This window comes from Tasmannia lanceolata, unplaced genomic scaffold, assembly GCF_043159265.1.
Source record: "Tasmannia lanceolata isolate RefF3 unplaced genomic scaffold, GAP_Taslan_0.1 ptg000037l, whole genome shotgun sequence".
NCBI classification, from domain to species: domain Eukaryota; kingdom Viridiplantae; phylum Streptophyta; class Magnoliopsida; order Canellales; family Winteraceae; genus Tasmannia; species Tasmannia lanceolata.
The window spans coordinates 55,456,736-55,479,672 of NW_027518714.1; the positions used below are offsets into that span (position 1 = coordinate 55,456,736).

The following is a 22,937-nucleotide window of genomic DNA, read 5'->3' on the forward strand; positions in this document are numbered from 1 at the left end:
CCAAAAAAAAAAAAAAAAAAAAAGGAGGACTCCACGAGTTAAACAAGACACCAAAAAACCAACAATCTCTATCTTGCTCACCACATAAGTGGTAGACAAGGGACCAAAAACACAGCAATCTCTTTCATTGTTTGTCACTACCCACCTTAAAAGATTTTTTTATTGGCATCTCCTCTTGTTTGTTGTTGCCACAAACCACATTTGACCTTTTGAAGCACTCGCTACACACTTCATCGAATCTAGTTTCATCAACACGGCTAATGTTCATGTGTAGCTAGTCTAACTCTAGAGATATATCTTCATCTATTCTCTCCCCCACTGTAAGAATTGCATTCATTAGCAATGGACAAAATCCTTCACCAAAAGACGAAAATCCATTGATATATACATTTAGCAACAAAAACATATCCACCCTAATAACTAACGTCATTTAAGTGAGATATACCATTTCCCAAAAACACAACACAACTTGTCTCTATGTCCCACCAGTTTAGATTGGACCGTTGACAGTCCTAATTTTGTTCGTTTAAAATGGGTTACATGGAGTTCCAGAACTTCGATTGTGAAAAAAAGTATCTACTTAAGTGAGATAAACTCTAATTCTCTCGCTTTACTTGAAAATGTGTTTCTTACTCTTGAGAGATATAGCTCTCTCTCATCAGTTATAGCTCCCTCTCAATTCAAATGTAGAACCATGCATAGTTCATTCTGTTGGCACTACTGCTCTTTTTGTAATGTAAGCAATGAGAAAACTAGGCTAAAACAGGTTATACTCAACTGGAAATGAAAGCTAGCAGCTAAGGTGAAGTATATACACAGTTGAAGCATTACAAAAGTTGTGACCTCTCTGATGCCTGACAATACACTACATTTAGTAGAAGTGTATACACACACTTGAAGAATCAGACTCTTCAACTGGTGTAAAATATGGGACATGGATTGCCAATTCCCTGAACACTTGTAACCAAAAGGACATGAATTAGTAAGTCTTGACCATATGGCACTTGATCTGATCAGACAGTATACAAGCCCCAACTTAACCCTATGAATTCTGTGTATGAGACGTTTCTAATGGGCTGAGGTTCTGAAATGTTCCTAATAGCAACATCCAAGTTCCTCTCAATTAATAGAGCATCAAATCTTCATACAAGTCCTTCAGAAAGGTAAATTACCAAAACAACAAAGGCTATCACATGACTTGTATCAAACAGCAAGGGTGTATGAAAATTATCAAAACACCAATGGCTTTCCCGACTTGCCCTGCATCACCTTCCCTCCATGCTTTTACTCCCAATATTACGAATCAACTTCCTCTTGTCCATCCATACTCCGCGAAGATGTTCCAGATATTTCTTTGCGTCTTCCTCCTTTATCTTCAAACCCTTTTTCTCAGTCATTTTTGTCTTGAAACTCATTTTATCTTCCTCAGTTTTGGCCATCTGCTCCTTCATTAACAGATGATTGTCGTAGAGTGAGGCTTCAGTCTTTGTCAACTGTTGGGAGAGTTCTTTAATCATTGCTTTCAGATTGCTTTTTTCTTCAAGAATGGATTCTTTTTCCTGCTCCCATTTTTTATTGACATCTGCGAGTCTTTCCATTTGATTGACCGTCTGAGATAGTGTTTGTCTTAGAAAATTGGCTTCAGAAGAAACACGATCGGCCGCGTCTAAATCCTCCTGGTAGGAATAGTAATCGGGCACTAAACACTCGATATATTTCTTAAAGTTTAGAAGTTTGAAAGTTCGACCCGGAGTTCTGTTCTCATTGGCCAACAATATGTCAATCGCATTTTTGAGTTCCAGTTGAAATTCTTTGGAAAGAAATAATTCCAATTCCATAGAAGATGCGATAACCACAATCTTCTTTGCATTTTGGATTTCGGTTGATTCAAGCACGATTGAACTGGATGATCGGGGCTCAGGTGAGGAAGCAGATTCATCTAGGATCAGCTGGCGAAGATCCGCAATATAGTCTATGATTGTAAGGGATGGAAGCATCTGAAAATTCAAGAGTCAGTATTTTGAACCAAATTACTAACTAGTTGAACATTTTGTTTAGATTACCAACCTCTAGGGGAGTGGCTGGATGTTCCAAGGAAGGAGAAGGAGAAGGAGAATAGCTAAAAGAATAGCTAGGAGAATGGTTAGGAGAATCGTTAGGAGAATGATAACCAGATTCGGTATGAAGTGTTGGCAAAGAAGGCTGCAATGAATCCTGAGGTAGATTCTCAGAAGGTAAGGGGGAAGGAGCTTCTGTATGATGAGAGGCTAATATGGAAAATTCATTCATGGCTTCCTCAGTAGCTTCTCTGATCATCGCTACGTCAAATTTTTGGGTCTTGCAGTGCACACCCTCAGTTTGCTTCTACCAAAGAAAATGAGAAATAATAAGATAAGACCGAAAGGATACTACTGTCAAAATCAAGAATGGCAAAATTACCTGCTTCTTTGACGGGCTAACAGTTGATCTGATTTTGGCAGGTCTACCTCTCTTTCTGGTAGGAGAGAATGGTTCCTTTTCTTGTTCTTTTTCTCCCTCTCTTTCCTTTTCTTCCAAAGAGGAATCATTTTTTAGGGTGACAGGGTTTGCTCCCTCTTTCACTATCTTCTTCACAATCGGAGGATTATCTGCTAAAATGAGATGCAAAGTTAGATAAGTCTTGTAGAGGCCCGGATTTCGAATGCCTGAAGGCCGGCCCGTTAATTAACCTACAACATTCTTGCGGAAATAAAGACCAACATTTAAAACAAAGTCCACCATGAAATAAAATAATCATAGCCTCAAATCTCATCAAGGATAATATAGAATAAGTAAATCTTCAAGATTTACGTAACACAAAACTAGACGTCTAAATTCTAAAGTAAACGCATAAAAGGAAACTAATCATTAAATCTCTAGATCGTCGCTCCTTCTCTATTTCCCATTCTCTGGCATGGTCCTATTGAATGTGAGTGGTGTCCACATCTGAAAATATATAAGGTGTGAGTTTCAACCACAGAAACCCAGTAGGAAAAAGAAGTTTTTATATCATTTAAGAACACAACAAGAACAAAAACTAATAATATTAGTGGCGGCAACGCCTTTCCGTGGAGATTTACTAAATTCTTTGAGGAAATTCAAGATCGTGTGGGCGATGCTCCCCTTTCTTTCTGCCATATAAGATCAGCTAACGATGTAACCGATAGGTTAGCTAGGGAAGGGGTATGTCTTGGAGCTGTATGTTTTTCTCCCTCCTTGATGTATGTATCTTCTCTTTTCAGGGTCTCACTTCATGTTTCTTTCTAGTTTTTTATTGCTCTGTATTTGTCCCCATTCTTACAATGAAATTTTCATCATTCAATAAAAATTATTCGAATTAACATATACTAATATGATGGGGTGTAAAAACTCCAGCCACTCACAAGCTGCCACCTGTCCCAGAGCAGGTAAACTCCAGCCACTCACAGGCTGCCACCTGTCCCAGAGTAGGTGAACTCCAGCCACTCACAGCCTGCCACCTGTCCTGGAGTAGGTGAACTCCAGCCTCTTACAGGCCGCCATCTATCCTGGACACCTGTCCAGGACACCTCACCAGGTTTTCCCTATAAAAAGGGATTCAAAGCTCAAACCAATGGGTAATGCGAAAATCCCTTCTCTCCCTAAACTCTTAGACATCTCCACTTCACTCCTGCTCATACTGACTTGAGTGTCGAAGGGCCTGTCCGGAGTAAAACCCGGTCTGGTCTTCTGACCTCGCTTGCCTTGTGCAGGACTCAGCCCTCATAGCAGGACTCGTTTTCCACCACCTCACTCCTCGTTCACTCCGGTCCCTCAGGACTCAGCTCCCCTAGTCATCCAGCTCAGCTCTCACGTCACTGCTGTACCTGTTACCGATTTTAGGTCTAACAGATTGGCGCCATCCGTGGGACCCCAGAACTAAAAGCTGTCTTTACACCCCACTCACAAAAATGGCAGGACGCAAGAGTACGCGGATGCCTACTGCGCGGGCGCGGACTACCCAAACCGCGCTACCCCGCAGGACCCGGAGCGAGCGAATTGCATCACTAGTAGTAGCAGCTTCTGCTACAGCAGATCAGAGCCCGACTCGCTCAGAACATCTGAATCCTTTGCCCACTCCGGAGCAGGTTCAAGCTCTATTTCAGCAGATGACAGCCCTCGTTGGGCAGTACCAGCAACTACTTCAAGTACCCCCTTAACCTCCCCCAGAGGCTCCGCGATCTGTCCAAGGAAGGCCAGACGTCCACAGGGGAGAGTCATCATACCATGGTGAGGGCCGAACTCATCATTCCACCAGACAAGTCCCTCACCCCGCGACGAGGCATGCCCAAACAGAGCCTCATCGCCGTGAAAGGTCGCGTTCCCCCTCCGCACAGAGGCGCCGAGCTCATGAAGATCGCGCGCCACCAGCGAAGCGCCGACCTCGTCGTATGAGTCGGGAGAGCCAATCCGGCTCTGCGGCGAGCCAGTCTGTGGAAAGGATCAGGTCCTTGGACCACAGGACGGATCCGCTGCTACAGAGAATGGAGGAGATGGACCATCGGATAGAGGAACTGGCGAAGGACCAGAGCCGGCCCGTCTCCAGGGCGTTCTCAAGTAGGACGCCATTCACTGATGATGTTCTGGGTGCCCCAGCACCCAGAGGGTTTAAAATGCCCGCCGTCCCTCAGTATGACGGCACTACAGACCCCGTGGACCACTTGGAGACGTTCAGAACAATTATGCTCCTGCACGGAGCTTCCGATGGCTTTCTTTGCAGAGCGTTTCCAACGACGCTAACTGGCGCAGCAAGAGACTGGTATTCCAGGATCAAACCGAACTCCATCAACAATTTTGATGATTTTGGAGAGGATCTTGTCCGCCACTTCATGAGCAGCCGCAGGCCAAGGAAAACAACAGCTTCCCTGATGGCCTTGCGACAGGACGACAACGAGCCTCTGAAGGTGTTCGTCCGCCGATTCAACAGGGAGGCACTTCAAGTGCCAAATCTAGATCCCTCAGCAGCAATGAATGCGCTCCTCGCAGGCGCCAGGTCTAATGAATTCCGTCGAGTGGTGGCTCGACAAAATCCGCACTCACTAGCGGATCTTATGGCCGGAGCAGAAGAGTACATAACGGTGGAAGAAACACTGGCAGCTCTTAATTCAAATCGGAGGATAACCTCTGAAGAGAAAAATCTCCCTAAGCAGCGCAGGGAGGATAAACCTCCCAGGAGAGAGAAGTCTCCGCCTCCTCAGAGAAGAGAAGAAAACTTCACGCCTCTCAACACCTCCAGAAAGCACATACTGGCGGCGATCAGCGAAGAAGAGTTCGTGAAGTGGCCTGCTAGAATGATCTCCAAGGGAAACAGGAGAGATCCCTCAAAGTACTGCCGGTTCCACAAGGACCACGGCCACGACACAGATGATTGTTGGCAACTCAAGCAGGAAATTGAACAACTCATCAGCCGGGGCTATTTGAAAAAGTATATTCGAACTGACAGCCGCAACGAAGAGCGCAGAGGAAAGAGCCCCCAGGGCCGCAGCCCTCGAAGATCACAACAGCCCCCTGCTCGGGACAAAACCCCTCAGCTGGGCAATGCGCAGCCTGAGGCACCCCAACCTCAGCCAATGGGGGGTCATCGGTATAATTATGGGTGGGCCTGCAGCTGGGGGCACCTCTTCTACCGCCCGCAAAGCATATGCACGGCGAGTTAACGCCATGCACACAACCAGCAAAAAGACGAGAACGGAGAATGAGATCTCCTTCTCAGATGCAGATCTGGATAATCTTATCCTGCCCCACGACGATGCACTGGTTTTAACCATGCTCGTCGCCAACTGGGAGGTGAAGAAAATCCTCGTAGACAATGGGAGTTCGGCGGACATTCTATACTACCACGCCTTTGAGAAAATGATGATAGGCGACGACCGTCTGAAGCCGGCAAACTCAGATTTATTTGGCTTCTCCGGAGAGGTCGTAAAAGTGGTGGGGCAGATCGAGCTCCCTGTTCTTGTCGGAGATCCACCTTGTCAAGCTTTCGCCATGGTCAACTTTCTAGTAGTAAGGGCCACTTCGGTCTATAATGCTATCTTGGGACGGCCTGGCCAGAACCTCATCCGTGCAGTAGCCTCGGCCTACCACCAAAAAATGAAGTTCATAACCCCCAATGGTGTGGGGGAAGTTCGAGGAGATCAGCCTCAATCCAGAGAGTGCTACGCAACGGCACTTAAAGGCAAAAATGCAGTGGAGTCACTGCCAATTGAACTGCTCGATGTAAGGGACGAGCTCAGAGGGACTCAACCTGCTGAAGACCTCCTCTCCATCCCACTGTGCCCAGAGGACAGTGAGAAAGTCGCTCTGATCGGTTCCTCCCTCAGCACCGACATTCAGCACCAGCTCACCAATTTTCTCCAGGACAATGCAGATGTCTTTGCATGGGTTCACGCCGATATGCCCGGCATTGATCCAGAGATCAGCACACACAGGCTCGGTGTTGATTCAACCTGCAGACCGGTGAAGCAGAAGAGACGACATTTCGCCTTCGAAAGGCGGCAGGCAATAAAAGAAGAAGTGGAGAGGCTTCTGAAGGCTGACTTCATTCGCGAGATTCGATACCCGGACTGGTTGGCAAACGTAGTCCTAGTCAAGAAGACTAATGGGAAATGGAGGACCTGCGTCGACTTCACCGATCTGAATAAGGCTTGTCCTAAGGACAGCTATCCACTCCCGAAGATCGACCAACTCATTGACGCCACAGCGGGTCATGAACTGTTGAGCTTCATGGACGCCTTCTCCGGATACAATCAGATCAGGATGTACGAGTCGGATATACCAAAGACCTCCTTCGTCACAGATCAAGGGATTTACTGCTACCGAGTTATGCCCTTCGGCCTCAAAAATGCCGGAGCCACTTACCAAAGGCTTGTGAACAAACTTTTTCAGAACCAGATCGGCCGTAACATGGAAGTCTATGTAGACGATATGCTGGTCAAAAGTCGGAGTGCGCAGGATCATGCGTCTGATCTCAGAGAAACATTTCAGGTCCTGAAGAAGCACAACATGAAACTTAACCCCACCAAGTGCACATTTGGTGTCAGCTCGGGGAAGTTCTTAGGATTCATGGTGAGCCAGCGAGGGATAGAAGCAAATCCAGAAAAGATCAGAGCCGTGATGGAGCTTACTGCCCCAAAAACCATCAGGGAAGTCCAGCGGCTCACAGGAATGATAGCGGCGTTGGGTCGCTTTATCTCCAAATCAGCGGAAAGGTGCCTCCCCTTTTTCAGCGCGGTCAAGGGACTCAAGACCGCGCCCTGGACGGAAGAATGCCAGGTCGCATTCGAAGAGCTGAAAAGATATTTGTCCTCTCCGCCATTATTAACAAAGCCGGAGCCTGGCGAGGAGCTATTTTTGTATCTCTTCATCAGCTCCACGGCTCTGGCAGCTGTACTCGTCCGTGAAGAGCACCGCCAGCAAAAACCTATTTATTATGTTAGCAAGGTTCTTCACGACGCAGAAACAAGGTACCAGCGGGTCGAGAAATTGGCTTACGCGCTGGTAATGGCCGCCAGGAAGTTAAGGCCGTACTTCCAAGCTCACACTGTAAAGGTCTTGACTGATCAGCCACTTCGACAAGTTCTCCATCGACCAGATATCTCCGGGCGACTTGTGAAATGGGCTGTAGAGCTAAGCGAGTTCGATATTCAGTACGCACCCAGGCCAGCTATCAAGGCCCAAGTACTGGCAGACTTTGTAGCCGAGTGCACTATCCCCCACCAGGTCGTCGACCCTGAAGCATTACAGCTCCCAGTTATAGAGAAAGTAGTCCCTGAAGAGCGTATGACAGAGGAAATTCGGACGGCAATCAGGCCACCTTCAGCCGGACAGGACTCCATAACCAGCACACCGACTTGGGAAGTATATGTCGACGGATCTTCAAATAAAAACGGCTGTGGAGCTGGCCTCATCCTCACTGGGCCTGATGAGTTCACTGCGGATTACGCCCTGAGATTCGGGTTCCGTGCATCAAATAATGAGGCGGAATATGAGGCCCTCCTTGCCGGAATGAGCCTAGCAATTCAGACCGGCGCCCAAAAATTGAAAGCATACTGCGACTCGCAGCTGGTAGCAAACCAGATCCAAGGTGTCTACGAAGCCCGAGACGAGCGTATGATTAAGTACCTCGCCAAGGTTCGCCAACTTTCCAGCCGGTTTGCAAGTTTCGAGGTCATCAGAGTGCCAAGAACAGAGAATGCCAAAGCTGACGTGCTGTCAAAACTGGCTGCCTCTGGATATACCACTCTCGGAAGCATACACATGGAGTTTCTACAGAGGTCCAGCATCGACAGTAAAGCCATGGAAGTCATGCAGGTGGAAGATGAGCCGTGCTGGATGGATGAGATCATAGGTTATCTGCGCGATGCTAGACTCCCGGAGGATAAGAAAGAAGCTCGTAAGGTGATACAGAGAGCTGCCCGATTCTCCCTCAGTGGTGACAATCTATACAAAAGGTCATATACTCTCCCATATCTGAAGTGTCTAAGGCCGAGCGACGCCGCGTATGCACTACAAGAGACTCATGAAGGAATTTGCGGAGAACATCTGGGGGGCAAAGCCCTGGCGATAAAGGTGCTGCTCAGAGGACTGTATTGGCCTACTATCAGGCATGATGCCCTGGATCTGGTTAAAAGGTGTGAGAGGTGTCAGAAGTTCTCTCCTACCATTCACCAGCCTGCCGTAGCAATGGCTCCAATTATTAGTCCACTTCCCTTTGCAGTATGGGGGATGGACATCCTGGGCCCTTTCCCACCGGCCTCTGGAAAGCGCATGTTCGTGGTAGTGGCGATCGACTATTTCACTAAGTGGGTGGAGGCAGAACCTCTGGCCCAGATCACTGAGCAGAATGTGCAGAACTTCTTCTGGAAGGCAGTAGTCTGTAGATTTGGGATTCCCCGTATCTTGATCACAGACAACGGCAAACAGTTCGACTGCCGGAACTTTCGAAAGTTCTGCTCGGACCTAAAGATTGAACAGAGATTCACTTCGGTTGCTCACCCCCAGACCAATGGGCAAACGGAAGTAACTAATAGAATCCTGCTTCAGGGGATAAAGAAGAGGCTGGACGAAAAAGCTGGTCGTTGGGCAGATGAGCTCTATCACGTTCTGTGGGCTTACCGCACTACTCCTCGCACGACGACTGGTGAATCGCCATTCAACCTTTCCTTTGGTACTGAGGCTGTGATACCAGTCGATATAGGCGCTCCGTCTCCCCGAATCACCAGCTTCAACGAGCAGCTTAACGGCGACGGGCTCCGTGCCGATCTCGACTTACTAGAAGAAATCCGGGAAGAATCTCGAATCCGGGTCGCCGCTTATAAGCAGAGGGTATCAAATTATCACAACTCCAAGATTCGCCCCAGAGAATTCAGGACAGGAGATTTAGTCCTGAGAAAGGCAGCCGTCTCCCAACCGACGAAAGTCGGGAAACTCTCCCCGACTTGGGAAGGGCCATATCGAGTGAAAGAAGTTATCCGGCCAGGAAGCTATAAACTGGAGACACTGGAAGAGCACTTATTACCTCACGCCTGGAACTCCAAAAATCTCAGGAGATATTATCAATAGACAAAATGTACAGCGTAAAAAGGTGACTTTGTAAATTTGTCAATTTGTTGTTATAAATAAATAATCTTTTTTGCAGACTTTGTTTCACTCTTACTCTCTGGAAACCCAGTTCACAAAACTCGGGTACTCACTGGAAACCCAGTTCACAAAACTTGGGTACTTACTGGAAACCCAGTTCTTAAACTTGGGTACTCATTGGAAACCCAGTTCACAAAACTCGGGTACTCACTGGAAACCCAGTTCACAAAACTTGGGTACTCACTGGAAACCCAGTTCTTAAACTTGGGTACTCACTGGAAACCCAGTTCACAAAACTTGGGTACTCACTGGAAACCCAGTTCACAAAACTTGGGTACTCACTGGAAACCCAGTTCTTAAACTTGGGTACTTACTGGAAACCCAGTTCACAAAACTTGGGTACTTGTTGTTCCTGAACTTGGGTACTTGTTAGAAGACCAGCTCGTCACAATTCGACTATCAACAGCCTCAGTCCCAGGTTATCAAAATTAAAAAGACAAGTCGAGCAAATCACTCAGTTGAGAAGTATCAGAGACAGACAAATGGGATTTCATTGATCAGAATATGTGGGGCCTCGAGGGCCATTACAAAATTCACTTTAAAGAGGCTGGTAAGAGCTGTAGGGTCTCAAGGACCATTACAAAAAGAGGTCAAAATAAACAAAAATAATAATAATAATAATACTAAGCATCTGGAAGAGAGGTGATGTCAGCAGGAGCATCAGTAGGAGCATCTGGCTCCTCATCAGTAATCTTCGGCCTGGCAGGGAGAGTCATGTTCTGCATCAATAAGTTTGGATTGCAGGCCTGGAGCTCCTGGAGGCAGTCGTAGTATCCAAGACTATAAGCCTCGCTCGACAGGCTGAAAAGTTCAGCCTCCTTCGCCTCTGTGGCCTCCTTCACTGCCGTCTCCTGCCTCTCTTTGGCTCTTCCTCTTTGAGCCTCCATGGCTTCAGCAGCCTTGACCAGTTTCTTCTTCTCTGCGGCCAGATCCTCCATCAACAACCTCTTCTCCTCCTCTACTCGCCCGATGCTCGTTTGAAGCTCTTGCACCTCAGCGGCCAACTTTCCGTTCACTTCTTCAGATGCAGTAATAGCTTGGGAGAACTTCTTACTCTTCTCCTTGAGGTCATTATAGTAAAGCAAGATCTGAAGAAAGAAACAGGCATCAGTATGGTGAAAGGAAGAAATGGGCAGAAAGTTAGCAAACGGATCACCACTTCCTTACCTGGTAAGCTGAGGATAGCACAGCCTCCTCTCCTGTAGCTGGCGGCTCGTGAAGGATCTGCTGCTTGTCCTTCCGCAGCAAACACTTGCTCATGATCTCTGCTGCTACTCGGCTCTAGCCTAGGGCAGTGTCATCCTTCAGAACGGCCCAATTGGGTCGAAAGACGTGCTCACTAAGCCCCGTAGGAGGACGAGCCCCAGAACTGGTTCCGGTAGAAGCACCACCGGACTTAGAAGAGCCACCGCCCTGAGCAAAGGGGCCTATTAGCTTCACCGTAGTCTTGGGCCTCTGGGATGGGGGTGGAGGAGTGCCCTGTGACGGGGCTGGACTCGCCAGTACAGTCGCCTTTCTCTTCTGGCACTCCTGTTGTGCCTGTGCAGCACCCTCCTGTGCCCGTGGCTGGGCTCCCTGTCTTATCTTCTCGACAGTCGATTGTTTCTTCATTTCTGCCAGACAAGCAAGCAGTCAGAAGCAAGCATATAAAAGTAAACATATTTTAAAAGACAAGTCTAGCTACATACGTTCTGGAGTCGCGGCACTCACGCCCAGTCCAACTAGCACCTCCTCTCCTGAGAACTCTGCACAGCGGATAAGGCCTGATTGCTCAATCTCCTTCCGCATCAAGGCGAAAGTCTCTCTGTCCTCACTCTCGAGGAGCGGCTTTCGACTTAATTTGGAAGTGTCCGGAGTGTCCCACACTAGAGGGACAGGCCAGGGCTCACTGACCTCCTTATCCTCGACGTAGAAGAACCTATTCTTCCATGAATGTATTGACGAGGGGATACCGGTAATGATTTTGAGTTCAGGGCGCTGGCTGATGTAGATCCAGCCCCCTTCCTTATGCCTCTTCAGATGTGCACAAGCACGGAATAGCGACAAGCTCACGCTCCTCTCTAACCGGCCGTGGACAAGATACAAGAACCCAGTCAGTAGTCTCCATGAGTTCGGAGCTACTTGAGCTGGGGCCAGTCCGTAGTATCGAAGCACCGCTGCGAAGAATGGGTGCAGAGGAAATCGGAGTCCCGCCCTCATCGACTCCTCATAAATACAGAGATCTCGACTCTCGTTACAGGCTCTGTCTCCCTCTATAGCTGCCTTCAGTTCAAATCTTGGAGGCACACAGTACTTATTCCTAATGTCGCCTAGCATGGACCTGGTGAGGTAGTTCTCTTCGACTAGAGCTCGTAGGTTGTATTTTGGGTTAGCATCCATCCGCGCTCTAGCGACTACCTCCACCGCCTGACCAGGAGGGAATGTTGTAGACGCCTCAGCAACGTCACTTTCAACACTCCCTTCTGCTCGGGAGAGACTAACAGTGGGGAGTGGAGTGGCGTTCAAGTCTAAAAACACCTCCTCCTTGTCCCCTTCGTCGTCACTATCTACAAGATCTACTCTAGCGGACGTCCTAGCCATTACAGGCTCCTGCGGCGGCCTAAATTCTGAACTACTGCTAGTGGAGGACTCCGTACCGGACTCGGAACTCGAATTACTATCAGACATGTAGTAAAGAGAAGGGCTGAGAGGAATACCGGTGAGTGGAGCTCGTCAAGTCCTTGCGCAACTCGAACTGCGAACTGCGAACTGGGAACTGCGAACTGAGAACTGAGAAGTCGAAGCTCCCAGAGCAAGAAAAAGAAGAAAAGATGAAAAGTAAAAAGTAAAGAATGAAAGGGGGTAAAACCTCCTTTTATAGCTTTTCAGAGGCGGTGGGGCATTAAATACGACGCACGCATCTCGAGGACACTCGAATGGCGCCACGTGTCCCATATTTATGACGGACACATTCTCCCACTCAAAAATACGATCAAACACGCGCGTGTTCCTACGTGCATGAAAATTCACATCTCCGCTCCGTACTACATGCTCCGCACTCCATGCTCCGTACTCCGTACTCCATGCTCCGTACTCCGTGCTCCGTACTCCGTACTCCGTGCTCCGTACTCCGTACTGGATCTTTAAATCTGAACTGGATATAACGCATTTCAACAAAACGACAAAAACCAGTCCGGTCCGAACCGGACTGGCCGCAAGACGACAAAAATCAGTCCGGGAAAATCCGAACTGGATATAACGCGTTTCAACAAAACGACAAAAACCAGTCCGGTCCGAACCGGACTGGCCGCAAGACGACAAAAATCAGTCCGGGAAAATCCGAACTGGATATAACGCGTTTCAACAAAACGACAAAAACCAGTCCGGTCCGAACCGGACTGGCCGCAAGACGACAAAAATCAGTCCGGGAAAATCCGAACTAGATATAACGCGTTTCAACAAAACGACAAAAACCAGTCCGGTCCGAACCGGACTGGCCGCAAGACGACAAAAATCAGTCCGGGAAAATCCGAACTGGATATAACGTGTTTCAACAAAACGACAAAAACCAGTCCGGTCCGAACCGGACTGGCCGCTAGACGACAAAAATGAGTCCGGTCCGAACCGGACTCCGGACTGGACCTCCGGACTCAACTTCCAGCCGGACTCCGGACTGGATCTCCGGACTCCACTTCCAGCCGGACTCCGGACTGGATCTACCTCCGGACTCAACTTCCAGCCGGACTCCGGACTGGACCTCCGGACCCAACTTCCAGCCGGACTCCGGACTGGACCTCCGGACTCAACTTCCAGCCGGACTCCGGACTGGATCTCCGGACTCCACTTCCAGCCGGACTCCGGACTGGACCTCCGGACCCAACTTCCAGCCGGACTCCGGACTGGATCTCCAGACTCCACTTCCAGCCGGACTCCGGACTGGATCTCCGGACTCCACTTCCAGCCGGACTCCAAACTGGACCTCCAGACTGAACCCTACGATTCACTTCCACACAACACCTGTCAATCCAGATAAGCGATCAACCACACTTTCCCAAGTCACTCAATGACTTGGAAAACTGGGGGGCAACTGATGGGGTGTAAAAACTCCAGCCACTCACAGGCTGCCACCTGTCCCAGAGCAGGTAAACTCCAGCCACTCACAGGCTGCCACCTGTCCCAGAGTAGGTGAACTCCAGCCACTCACAGCCTGCCACCTGTCCTGGAGTAGGTGAACTCCAGCCTCTTACAGGCCGCCATCTGTCCTGGACACCTGTACAGGACACCTCACCAGGTTTTCCCTATAAAAAGGGATTCAAAGCTCAAACCAATGGGTAATGCGAAAATCCCTTCTCTCCCTAAACTCTTAGACATCTCCCCTTCACTCCTGCTCATACTGACTTGAGTGTCGAAGGGCCTGTCCGGAGTAAAACCCGGTCTGGTCTTCTGACCTCGCTTGCCTTGTGCAGGACTCAGCCCTCATAGCAGGACTCGTTCTCCACCACCTCACTCCTCGTTCACTCCGGTCCCTCAGGACTCAGCTCCCCTAGTCATCCAGCTCAGCTCTCACGTCACTGCTGTACCTGTTACCGATTTTAGGTCTAACATAATACATAAAATTGAAACACATAATCTTACGGTGAATCTTCTCTCATAAGTTTCACTTTAGACACTTTTTTCATTTGCAACAAAACTGGTTTGATGCTTTGAAAAGCACTTCCAAACCGTGCACCATGGGCCCACTTTTTCTATGATCCAAGTCATTCATCTGTTAACTCTTCTATGGATCAAAATTCATCCCAATTGGACGATTATGACACTTTGTATCTAGTGAATGAGGGGTGATAAAATAAAGAAACAAGCTGTCTATATTAACAGCCACAGATTAAAGGGTTGGAATTGTTCGATGCGAGAGCGGATTTTCATGCATTTTGAATTGTTTCAATCATTAAAAAAGTGGGTCCTACACGTTAAACTATCCACATACATCATGTAACCTCCTCTGATCTATACATCCATTAATGAAGAGAAGGGAAGGTATCTTGATGATTTGGAGATACAATCCAATGTTCTTAGTCTCAATAACTAGAGCTAAAATTATATGTAAACTGCTTATCTACTAGGGCATGGATGGGCCATGTTCTGTCTTTTCAGTCAATTATCCAATGTGGATTGATTTCTTCCTATTTTCCTAATAACCCATATAGCTCCTATTCGTTTTAGAATGTGACAACCAATTGTGAGCCCAAAACTGTAGGATATCTCAACTTAATGATACAATAGTATAACTTCTGCCCACCAGAGAGAAAGTACAAGACTATAGAGACATTATAAGTTATGAATCATAGTTGTCATAGTTCTACTCTTTGTACATGAGAATTTTGTAGTTTTTATGTGCATATTTAGAGTTTTTTGTGTCGTCTAGATAATCCTTACTAAATTTTAATATTTACATTGAAATCTCTCTCTCTCTCTCTCTCCATGTTCAATTAATTTTCATTGTTGCCCCATGCATCGCACAGGTTTCATACTAGCACGTGCCACCGAGACAAATAAATATCCACTTTTATTCAACAACAATAGAGAACCTAAAAGAATATAGCCTTTTTTTTATAAAAGGCGCCCTATAGATAAGATTGCTCATGCTTTAGTTTTGATAATGAAACCCCATCTCCACAAAAATAAATAGATCCTAATGTGTGCGTGTGGGGCCGGGTGTTACATCCTTCCCCCTTAAAAGAATTCGTCCTCGAAATTCGTGTACTTATTAGTTTTTAAACATCTAAATAAATAATATATATCAATCATATGTAAAACATAATTAGCATCAAATTTCCACTACAAATATTAACTAAAATCATAAAACATACCTAAGGCGAAAAGTTCAGGATACTTCTTCTTGAACTCATCCTCCCGCTTCCAAATTGCCTTCTCGACACCATGATGGTGCCAAAGAACTTTGACTAGCGGATTGACCTTCGACCTCAAAACATGCTCTTTTCGATCGATACAAATGGGTCCCTCAACATAAGACAAATCCTCCAACAACTCTACCTCATCCTGAGCAAGCACATGTGACGGATCTGGATGATACAAACGGAGCATAGACACGTGGAAATTTGAAGTATAAATGATTAAATAACACCAACTCTAACAGCTTAAGCTTTTGAAGAAATTGGTTGTTTCACATGGTATCAGACACTAGGTTCAAAACCCCAGAACCCCTTGATATTAAAATTCCACGTGTACGGCCAATCCAAAAAAGAGGGGCCACGGGTGAGGGGGGAGTGTGGAAATATAAATGATTAAATAACACCAACTCTAACAGCTTAAGACTCTGGAGTAATTGGTTGTTTCATAAAGTTTTCATGGAAGATTTAAAGAATTAGAAAAGATATACCTTTGATTATTGTGATTGGTTCATATATCATTGCATCGAACTCAGAACGTTTTGCTTTATCAAGAAGCACAGACATTGCTTTATCAATGAACTCCAGCGCATATTTGGCACCAGGAAACTCATCCTTAATGGGCTCAAGATCCAGACAGAGCTTTTGATACCGGCTTGTTATCGTTGCTTCATCATCATCAGGATTGAGCTGTAGAATGAAATACCAGTCCATCCCGTGACTTGGGGAATCAAAGTCAGCAGCACAGAGTACATTACAGACAGTTAGCATCTGAGAAACATTTTCTAGCACCGGAAAAAGCTGTTTTGCATCGTTTAGCTTATCTCTGGCACCATAGTAATCCCTAGTTCTAATCATCTGTTCGGCTATTCCTTTGAGTATGAGGGCATCTTCTTTAATGCAATCCATACCATTCCCTCCCTCCATACTCAAGCCTCTTCCTTAATGCAATCTACCATTCCAACTGGGTCTCTGCATTTCGGAGGGAAAAGGAAAAAACAGTCATGAACCAGTTGAAAATATTGTTTAACCACAGTACAAATATGAAAAGGAAAAGAATGGATAGAAGGGGAAATTATCTTTGTTCTAACATATAATCCCATCTTAGTTTCAGCATTTCAACCTCATGACCCAGTTGATGATATGATCTATAAGAACGGGAACCTTAAAAAAGTTTTTGATTCTAACATGTAATCAGTAATCACAAGTGGGTCTTAGAAATTCAAGAGAAAAAGGAAAGTCATGGCCCACTTGAAAATGTGATATGTTAAACCAACAAGAATACTCTTTTCTGCAGATGTTAGAGAAAAAATGATATGAACAAATGCCAAGACTACAGTAACTTCTAAAAGAATTCATGCTTACACATTTTAACGCCGTAATCTTTAAGGCCCTGTTTGGATTCTAAGAATTTTCTTGAATAGTATGGAAAGGAAAAATATTTCTTTTTTTTTTTTTTTTTTTTTTTGCACAGGACGAGAGATAACTTGAGCCAACCCTATTCAATTTTTATTTAGAGGGACCTTCAATTTATGATGATATCCCTTTAAATTAACCATAATCATATTATTTCCTGAGCTAATTTCCATAAGTTGATCCTAACCCTCCGATCTGTAAGGTGAATGAATGATCTTAACCCTCTATAGATCGGAGGGTTAGGATCAACACGTTGAATAATTTTTGGGGCACAACCTATCTAGGGTGTGGCCCATCTAATGGACGGTTTGGATCATCCTATAGTGCCGGCCATACTGTACTTTTACTAAAGTGAGGAGTGTGATCATCAAAATACAGTAGTGCTGATAACATTTCCCAAAATAGCGCTGATAACATTTCCCAATAATAATAGTTCCATCATTCCTATACTACTTAATACTTATACTTAATTTAAATGAAATATGATCGGATTCAAATATTTCCTATCCATCCTGCCCAAAAGGGACAATTTGTGTCTCTAAATTGTGAAAAGAAAAAAAATTTCTCGTGAAAATATCTTCCATCAGAAAAGTTTTTCTTGCGATCCAAACAGGGCCTAAGTTGGTAAAACATCCTAGGGGTTATGGGTTAATTACTTCTGAATGTTGATGTTATAATTTCTAATCGCTCAATCATGTAATAAACTTCTACATCTTCAATTGAAGACTGAAAAGAAAATGTTCACAAAATCTGCACAAAGACCATCATAAAACAAAAGAAAATGTTCAAAAAATCTGCCTAAAGACCATCATAAAACAAAGGAAAAAAGGAAAATAGTGGGACCTACCCAGTGTTTGTCTTGTGGTCACCTTGGTGAGTATAACTAAATAAAAAAAAGGAAAAGAAAGGCCTAAACTCAACATTCAAAAAAAAAAAAAAAGGGCTAAACTCACTGTAGTAAGGTGTGGTTTTTTTTTCCTCCCCTTCTGTTGTGAGCTCCTCTTAGAATGAGAGAAAGAGGAGAATAGGAAGAGGGTAGAGGCAAAACATAGACTTTGAGGCAAAACAGAGGATTTTAAATCTCCTCTTCTTTTTTTTAAGTATAATGAAGAAGAAGAGGAGTTGCTTCATTTCAAAAACAAAACAAAACAAAAAAGAGAAGGCTGAAGGGATCAGAGAGGCACTGACAAATCCTCCCTCTCAACACAATTAGTCACTGCTAACTACCTAAGTACCCAATAAAACTTCCTTTCCTAGTGGGTCTAAAGTCTAAACGGGTTATTTGCTTTCTAAATCTCCTAATTTCCTTCTATGCATATAAAGCTTTCACCTAGTGGGTCTAAAGTCAATGTAGGACAGTTTCCTTATTTACCTTTTGTTTCTAGTTTTATTTGTACTAGTAAGACACCTGTTCGATGATCACAGGGTCACAAAAAAGGTATGTTTGAAAGAATAAATGCTTTACAACTGTTTTAAAGGGAAAAAAAACAGTGAAATTTCTTGTAAGGGATTTGATAAAAATGTTTGGCAATGCAGTTTGTGCCTCAAATCCCTTCTTATAAATAAAAAATTAAAAATGGACATAAACATGAAAATGATATTTCCACACTACCTTTCTTTGTCCTTTCCTAAATGATGAAAGAAAATGTTTCCATTTAAGGTAAATGACATTTTGCACAGCAAATTTGTAGAAAGCTGTATTTAAATAAAGGAACATTTGTTATGTAGGTTCATCTTGTGTTCTAGACATTTAAATTTTAAATCAGATGTTAATTCAAATATTTTAATTAAATATCAAATTGAAGAATTATAGGACATAATAATAATTTGGGATTTGCTAGAGTCCATCGCAGAAGGAATTTCGTGGAACGTCTATTGCATGAGAGTAGCCACCTCGTGAATAATGACAAAATCTGTTGGAAAGTGAGCCTATGTGGCAGCTCTCTCATACAACGTTACGCGAAATGCCTTTTGCGATGGACGCTAGCAAATCCCTAATAATTTATAGGACTGCTCTTAGAAAGGCTTTCAAATGCAGTGAAACATCTTTGTTTGGCATCTTGAAGAAACAAGGAGGAAAAGCAACCCAATAGAGAGAATTAGAAAGAAAGCTAAAATGACAACTCTCACGTGGGAAATTATGACCCAAACTTTTTATTTGTTACGCTTTGCTATGGACGGCCATGATGCAAAGTCCACTCCCCCTGGAGGATTCTAACCCTCCAATTTGTATTCATGATGAAGGGCTCTTACATGATTGAAGCAAAGTCCACTTGTTCAATGATCCAAATCATTTATCTCTTAGGCACCCATGGATGCAGCAAATACCCAACAGGGGGTGCGAATTTATCATCATCCTTTCCCAAAACCTAATGTCAAAACAAGATGGGACCCACCACGTAAGTGGTAGACAACAAGACACCAAAAAACTAACAATCTCTATCTTTCTTAGGCCTAGTTCATTTTAAGATTATGACAACCGACTGTGAGTGCCAAACCAATTATTGGACTCAAACTCGTTTCTTCGTTAAGAGCTTTGAATATGCCTACAGACATCTACTTGACGAGAGCACCTTAGCCCAAAAACCCTATGGGTTGCTCAGCCATAAGTTTAAATTTGAGTCCAATAATCGGTTTAGCACTCATAATCAGTTGTCGTATTGTTAAATGAACAGGCCCTTAAGAAGATTATGGCAACTGATTGCGAGTGTCAAATCAATTATTGGACTCAAATTTAAATGTAATTTAAGTACAATAATCGGTTTGGCACTCACAATCGGTTTTCTTAATCTTAAATGAACAAGAACTTGGTTTCTCCACCGCCAAAAGGAAGAAGAAAAATCCATTGCTACATGCATTTAGCGACGAAAATATATCTGTTGTAATATCAACTGCTGCTAAATGTATTTGGTGACTGATTTTGCGATGGTTACGCATCCATCCCCAGTTGTTGTGAAATGAAGACGGACAAAAGCTAGATTTATTTTCTACATTGGAACTTAGACCACTGCCGCTAAAAGCTATTTATCGCAACATATTTTTTTCTGTGGCTACATTTATTTTAGGTGGGCTACAGGGAAATACAAAAAAAAAAAAAAACCGTTGCTAATTTTAAAATTTTAAAATTTTAAATTTGGGCTACCTCTTAGCGAGTACCTGTCGTATTATATTCACAATCAGGTTTTCAAAATTAAAATAACCTGCTTCAAGTTTGCATATACATGTATTTAATGGAACAATAGATACAAAGAATGCCCAAAATTCGTAAGTGCTCTATTCACTGTATTTAATAAGCCTGTGTATAAAAGATGGGTTGCGGGCGCCCGGTAAGGTGCATTGGAAATTATTGTTTACATTCATTTTACACACTGTTTGATAAAAAATACTCATATTGTGTGAATTTATTATTAAAAGATGTGTAAAATATCATTTCCAATGCACTTAATTAAGGACACTCGTTAGCAAAACCTATAAAAGATGGGCAGTGATAAATTGACTCCCTAATATCTTAAATCGACTCCCCATGTGTCTTTCTCTCTCCACTTTCTCTCTCTAACCAAGAGGAGAGAGAAAGACACAGGGAGGCAATTTAAGATATTTGGGAGTCCATTTATCACTCCCCTAAAAGATTACTGTTTATCATTCCAACACATAATTTACTTTGAATTACACTATGTATATAATTTCATCATCAATCAAATTTGACCCACCACATAATTCAAAATACTTCCCTTATATTTATTTAAAATAACTTTATCCAATTTGCTATCAGTTAAGTCTACTACAAATAATTTAATGTTAAAAATTCTTTATTATTATTTTAAGAGAGCATTTTATTATTATTATTATTATTCACAAAGAAAACCCATCAATGTTGAAGATGCTGAAGTATAAATGATTAAATAGCACTTACTCTAACAGCTTAAGCTTTTGAGGTATTGTTTGTTTTCACAGAAGACACCTACATGTGGTAAACAAGACACCAAAAACACAACACACAACTTGTCTTTATGTCACATTGGTTTTGAATTGGACCGTTGACAGCCCTAATTCTACGGGTTTCAAATGGCTTCTGGAGTTCTGGAAAATTCATTATGAAAACATGGGATTTGCTAGGCAATTTTGTGCAGAGCCATTACACACCTGACTTTTGCTAGAAAGAACATCCACCTCCGATGAATTAAATGAATAAGACAAAATCTGCTCACTAGCTTGTGTGTGGTTGTTCTGTAGCATCCAAAACTAACTGCCAACACCGGCCAACCTACCGCCGGCGAACACACAGAAATATCCAAGACCTTGCACAACAACATGGAGAAAATATATGCCACCAAACCGCAACCACCAAAGGGAAGCAAAACAAACAACTAAAAGAAGACAATAATATACGTAGTTCACCACAATGGGCTACTCCACGGGTAAGGCAACAGACAATTCAATTAGAACCAAAATAGAACAATGTTACCTCAACCGAAAAAACCATTATCTCCAACCTTCTATGCAACGACAAAGCAACCCTCAAATCTCTACACCGAGTATGAAGAAAACCCCTTTGAAAACTCTCCAATACAATGCTTGTTCTGCAGAGAAGAAAACTCTACAGAAAAGAACAACAATAAAAAAAAAAGAATACACCTTGAGTACCCAAGAAGAAGAGGAAAACCTCTTTTTTGCTCCACCACAAAAAAAATTCCAAGAGCCCGAGAGAAAACTCCTCTTTTTGCCGCAAACTCTCTCCTCAACCTTGAGTAGAAGAACCTCGCTTTGCTTCATCACAAAAGGCCACCCAAAGCCCAAGAAAAAACCCCGCGTTTCTTGCCCTAGCTTTTCTTCTCTTCTTCACCTCCAAGAAGAACCATGCTTTTGCTTCACCACAAAAGCACTCCTAGAGCCCAAGAGAAAACCCCTCTTGCCTTTTCCTAGCTTTCTCCTCTCTTCTTTACATTTTCCCTTCTTCTTCAAGCCCTCTCTTTCACATACAAACCATATATAGAGACAGAAAGCATATATCACTTAAAAGGGTCAAATGGGACTCACTTCAAGAACGAATTAAAATCGGTGATTTTGTATCACCAACTCAACAATCTCCACATTGATGCATAATCACCGGCATGTCGAGCCTTCCTTCTTGAAGCCGAGAAGATAAAATCCAATCTAACTTCTATCCTTGAACCATTTTAGTAAGCATATCCGCCACATTCTCTTTGATTCCCACTTTCAACAAACAGATCCTTTCGTCTTCAATAATTCAAAATTTGTCTTCCCATGAAAAAGCTCAACCTTAAGTGTGTGGCTAGTCATTTTCTTAAACTTTAATTCTATTAAGCAATTTCACAAATACCTAGCATGCAAAACCCGGACACTCAGATACCAATTGTACAAACCAGAACCACGAAAAAATCCAAGATCTCGCACAAACAAGATGGAGAAAATATATGCCAACAAACTACAACCATCAAAGGCAAGCAAAACACAAACAACCACAAGAAGAAAAGAAAATATTCAGACAAGGCAACAAACAATCAACTATTACAATTACCTCACACCGGTAAAAGCCACCAATAAAACCCTTCTCTCCAACCTTCTATGCAACCCCAAAACAATCCTCTCTTCTCTTAACCGAGTATGAAGAAAAAAACCACTTTGGAAAACCCTCGAATACAATCTTTGGCTAGCAAAGGAACTAATGGAGAAGAGTCCCATGAGAAGAAGAAAAAACACACCTTGAGTGACCAAGAAGAAGAAGAAGAAACACTTGCTTTTGCTACACCACAAAAGCCCTCCAAGAGCACCAACCCAAACCCCCTTTTCTTGCCCTAATTTTTCTTCTCTTCTTCACCTCCAAGAAAAACCTTACTTTTGCTTCACCACAAAAGCAATCCAAGAGCCCCAAGAGAAAATCCCTCTTTTGCACTAACCTTTCTTCTCAACCTTGAGTAGAAGATGAATCTTACTTTTGCC

At 43.9% G+C, this 22,937-nt stretch overlaps 1 protein-coding gene across 2 annotated transcripts; it reads right to left on the reverse strand.

Annotated features, from left to right (window-relative positions):
* Positions 1-772: 772 nt before the first annotated feature.
* LOC143861976 (uncharacterized) lies at positions 773-18,099 on the reverse strand. Of its 2 annotated transcripts, none has more exons than XM_077372961.1 (6): positions 17,930-18,099; positions 16,052-16,532; positions 15,522-15,734; positions 2,440-2,627; positions 2,068-2,361; positions 773-1,997 (listed from the first exon to the last, which is right to left on the reverse strand). In XM_077372961.1, exons 2-6 carry the CDS (start codon positions 16,485-16,487, stop codon positions 1,266-1,268), a joined length of 1,863 nt encoding a protein of 620 aa, XP_077229076.1. In that variant the 5' UTR covers positions 16,488-16,532; positions 17,930-18,099; the 3' UTR covers positions 773-1,265. The 2 variants fall into 2 exon arrangements, with proteins under 2 accessions (XP_077229076.1, XP_077229075.1); XM_077372960.1 differs by having other exon boundaries at positions 2,068-2,364.
* Positions 18,100-22,937: the final 4,838 nt, after the last annotated feature.

What these genes read in the sequence shown, in the direction of transcription:
- LOC143861976 (XM_077372960.1), bottom strand. Translation starts at nt 16,487, where the DNA reads ATGGAGGGAGGGAATGGTATGGATTGCATTAAAGAAGATGCCCTCATA. An exon ending in TCCTGAACTTTTCGCCTTAG is followed by an intron (nt 2,628 to 15,521) that starts GTATGTTTTATG and finishes TCATTTTAGCAG; the next exon opens with ATAATCCTCCGATTGTGAAG. An exon ending in TTAGCCCGTCAAAGAAGCAG is followed by an intron (nt 2,365 to 2,439) that starts GTAATTTTGCCA and finishes TTTCTTTGGTAG; the next exon opens with AAGCAAACTGAGGGTGTGCA.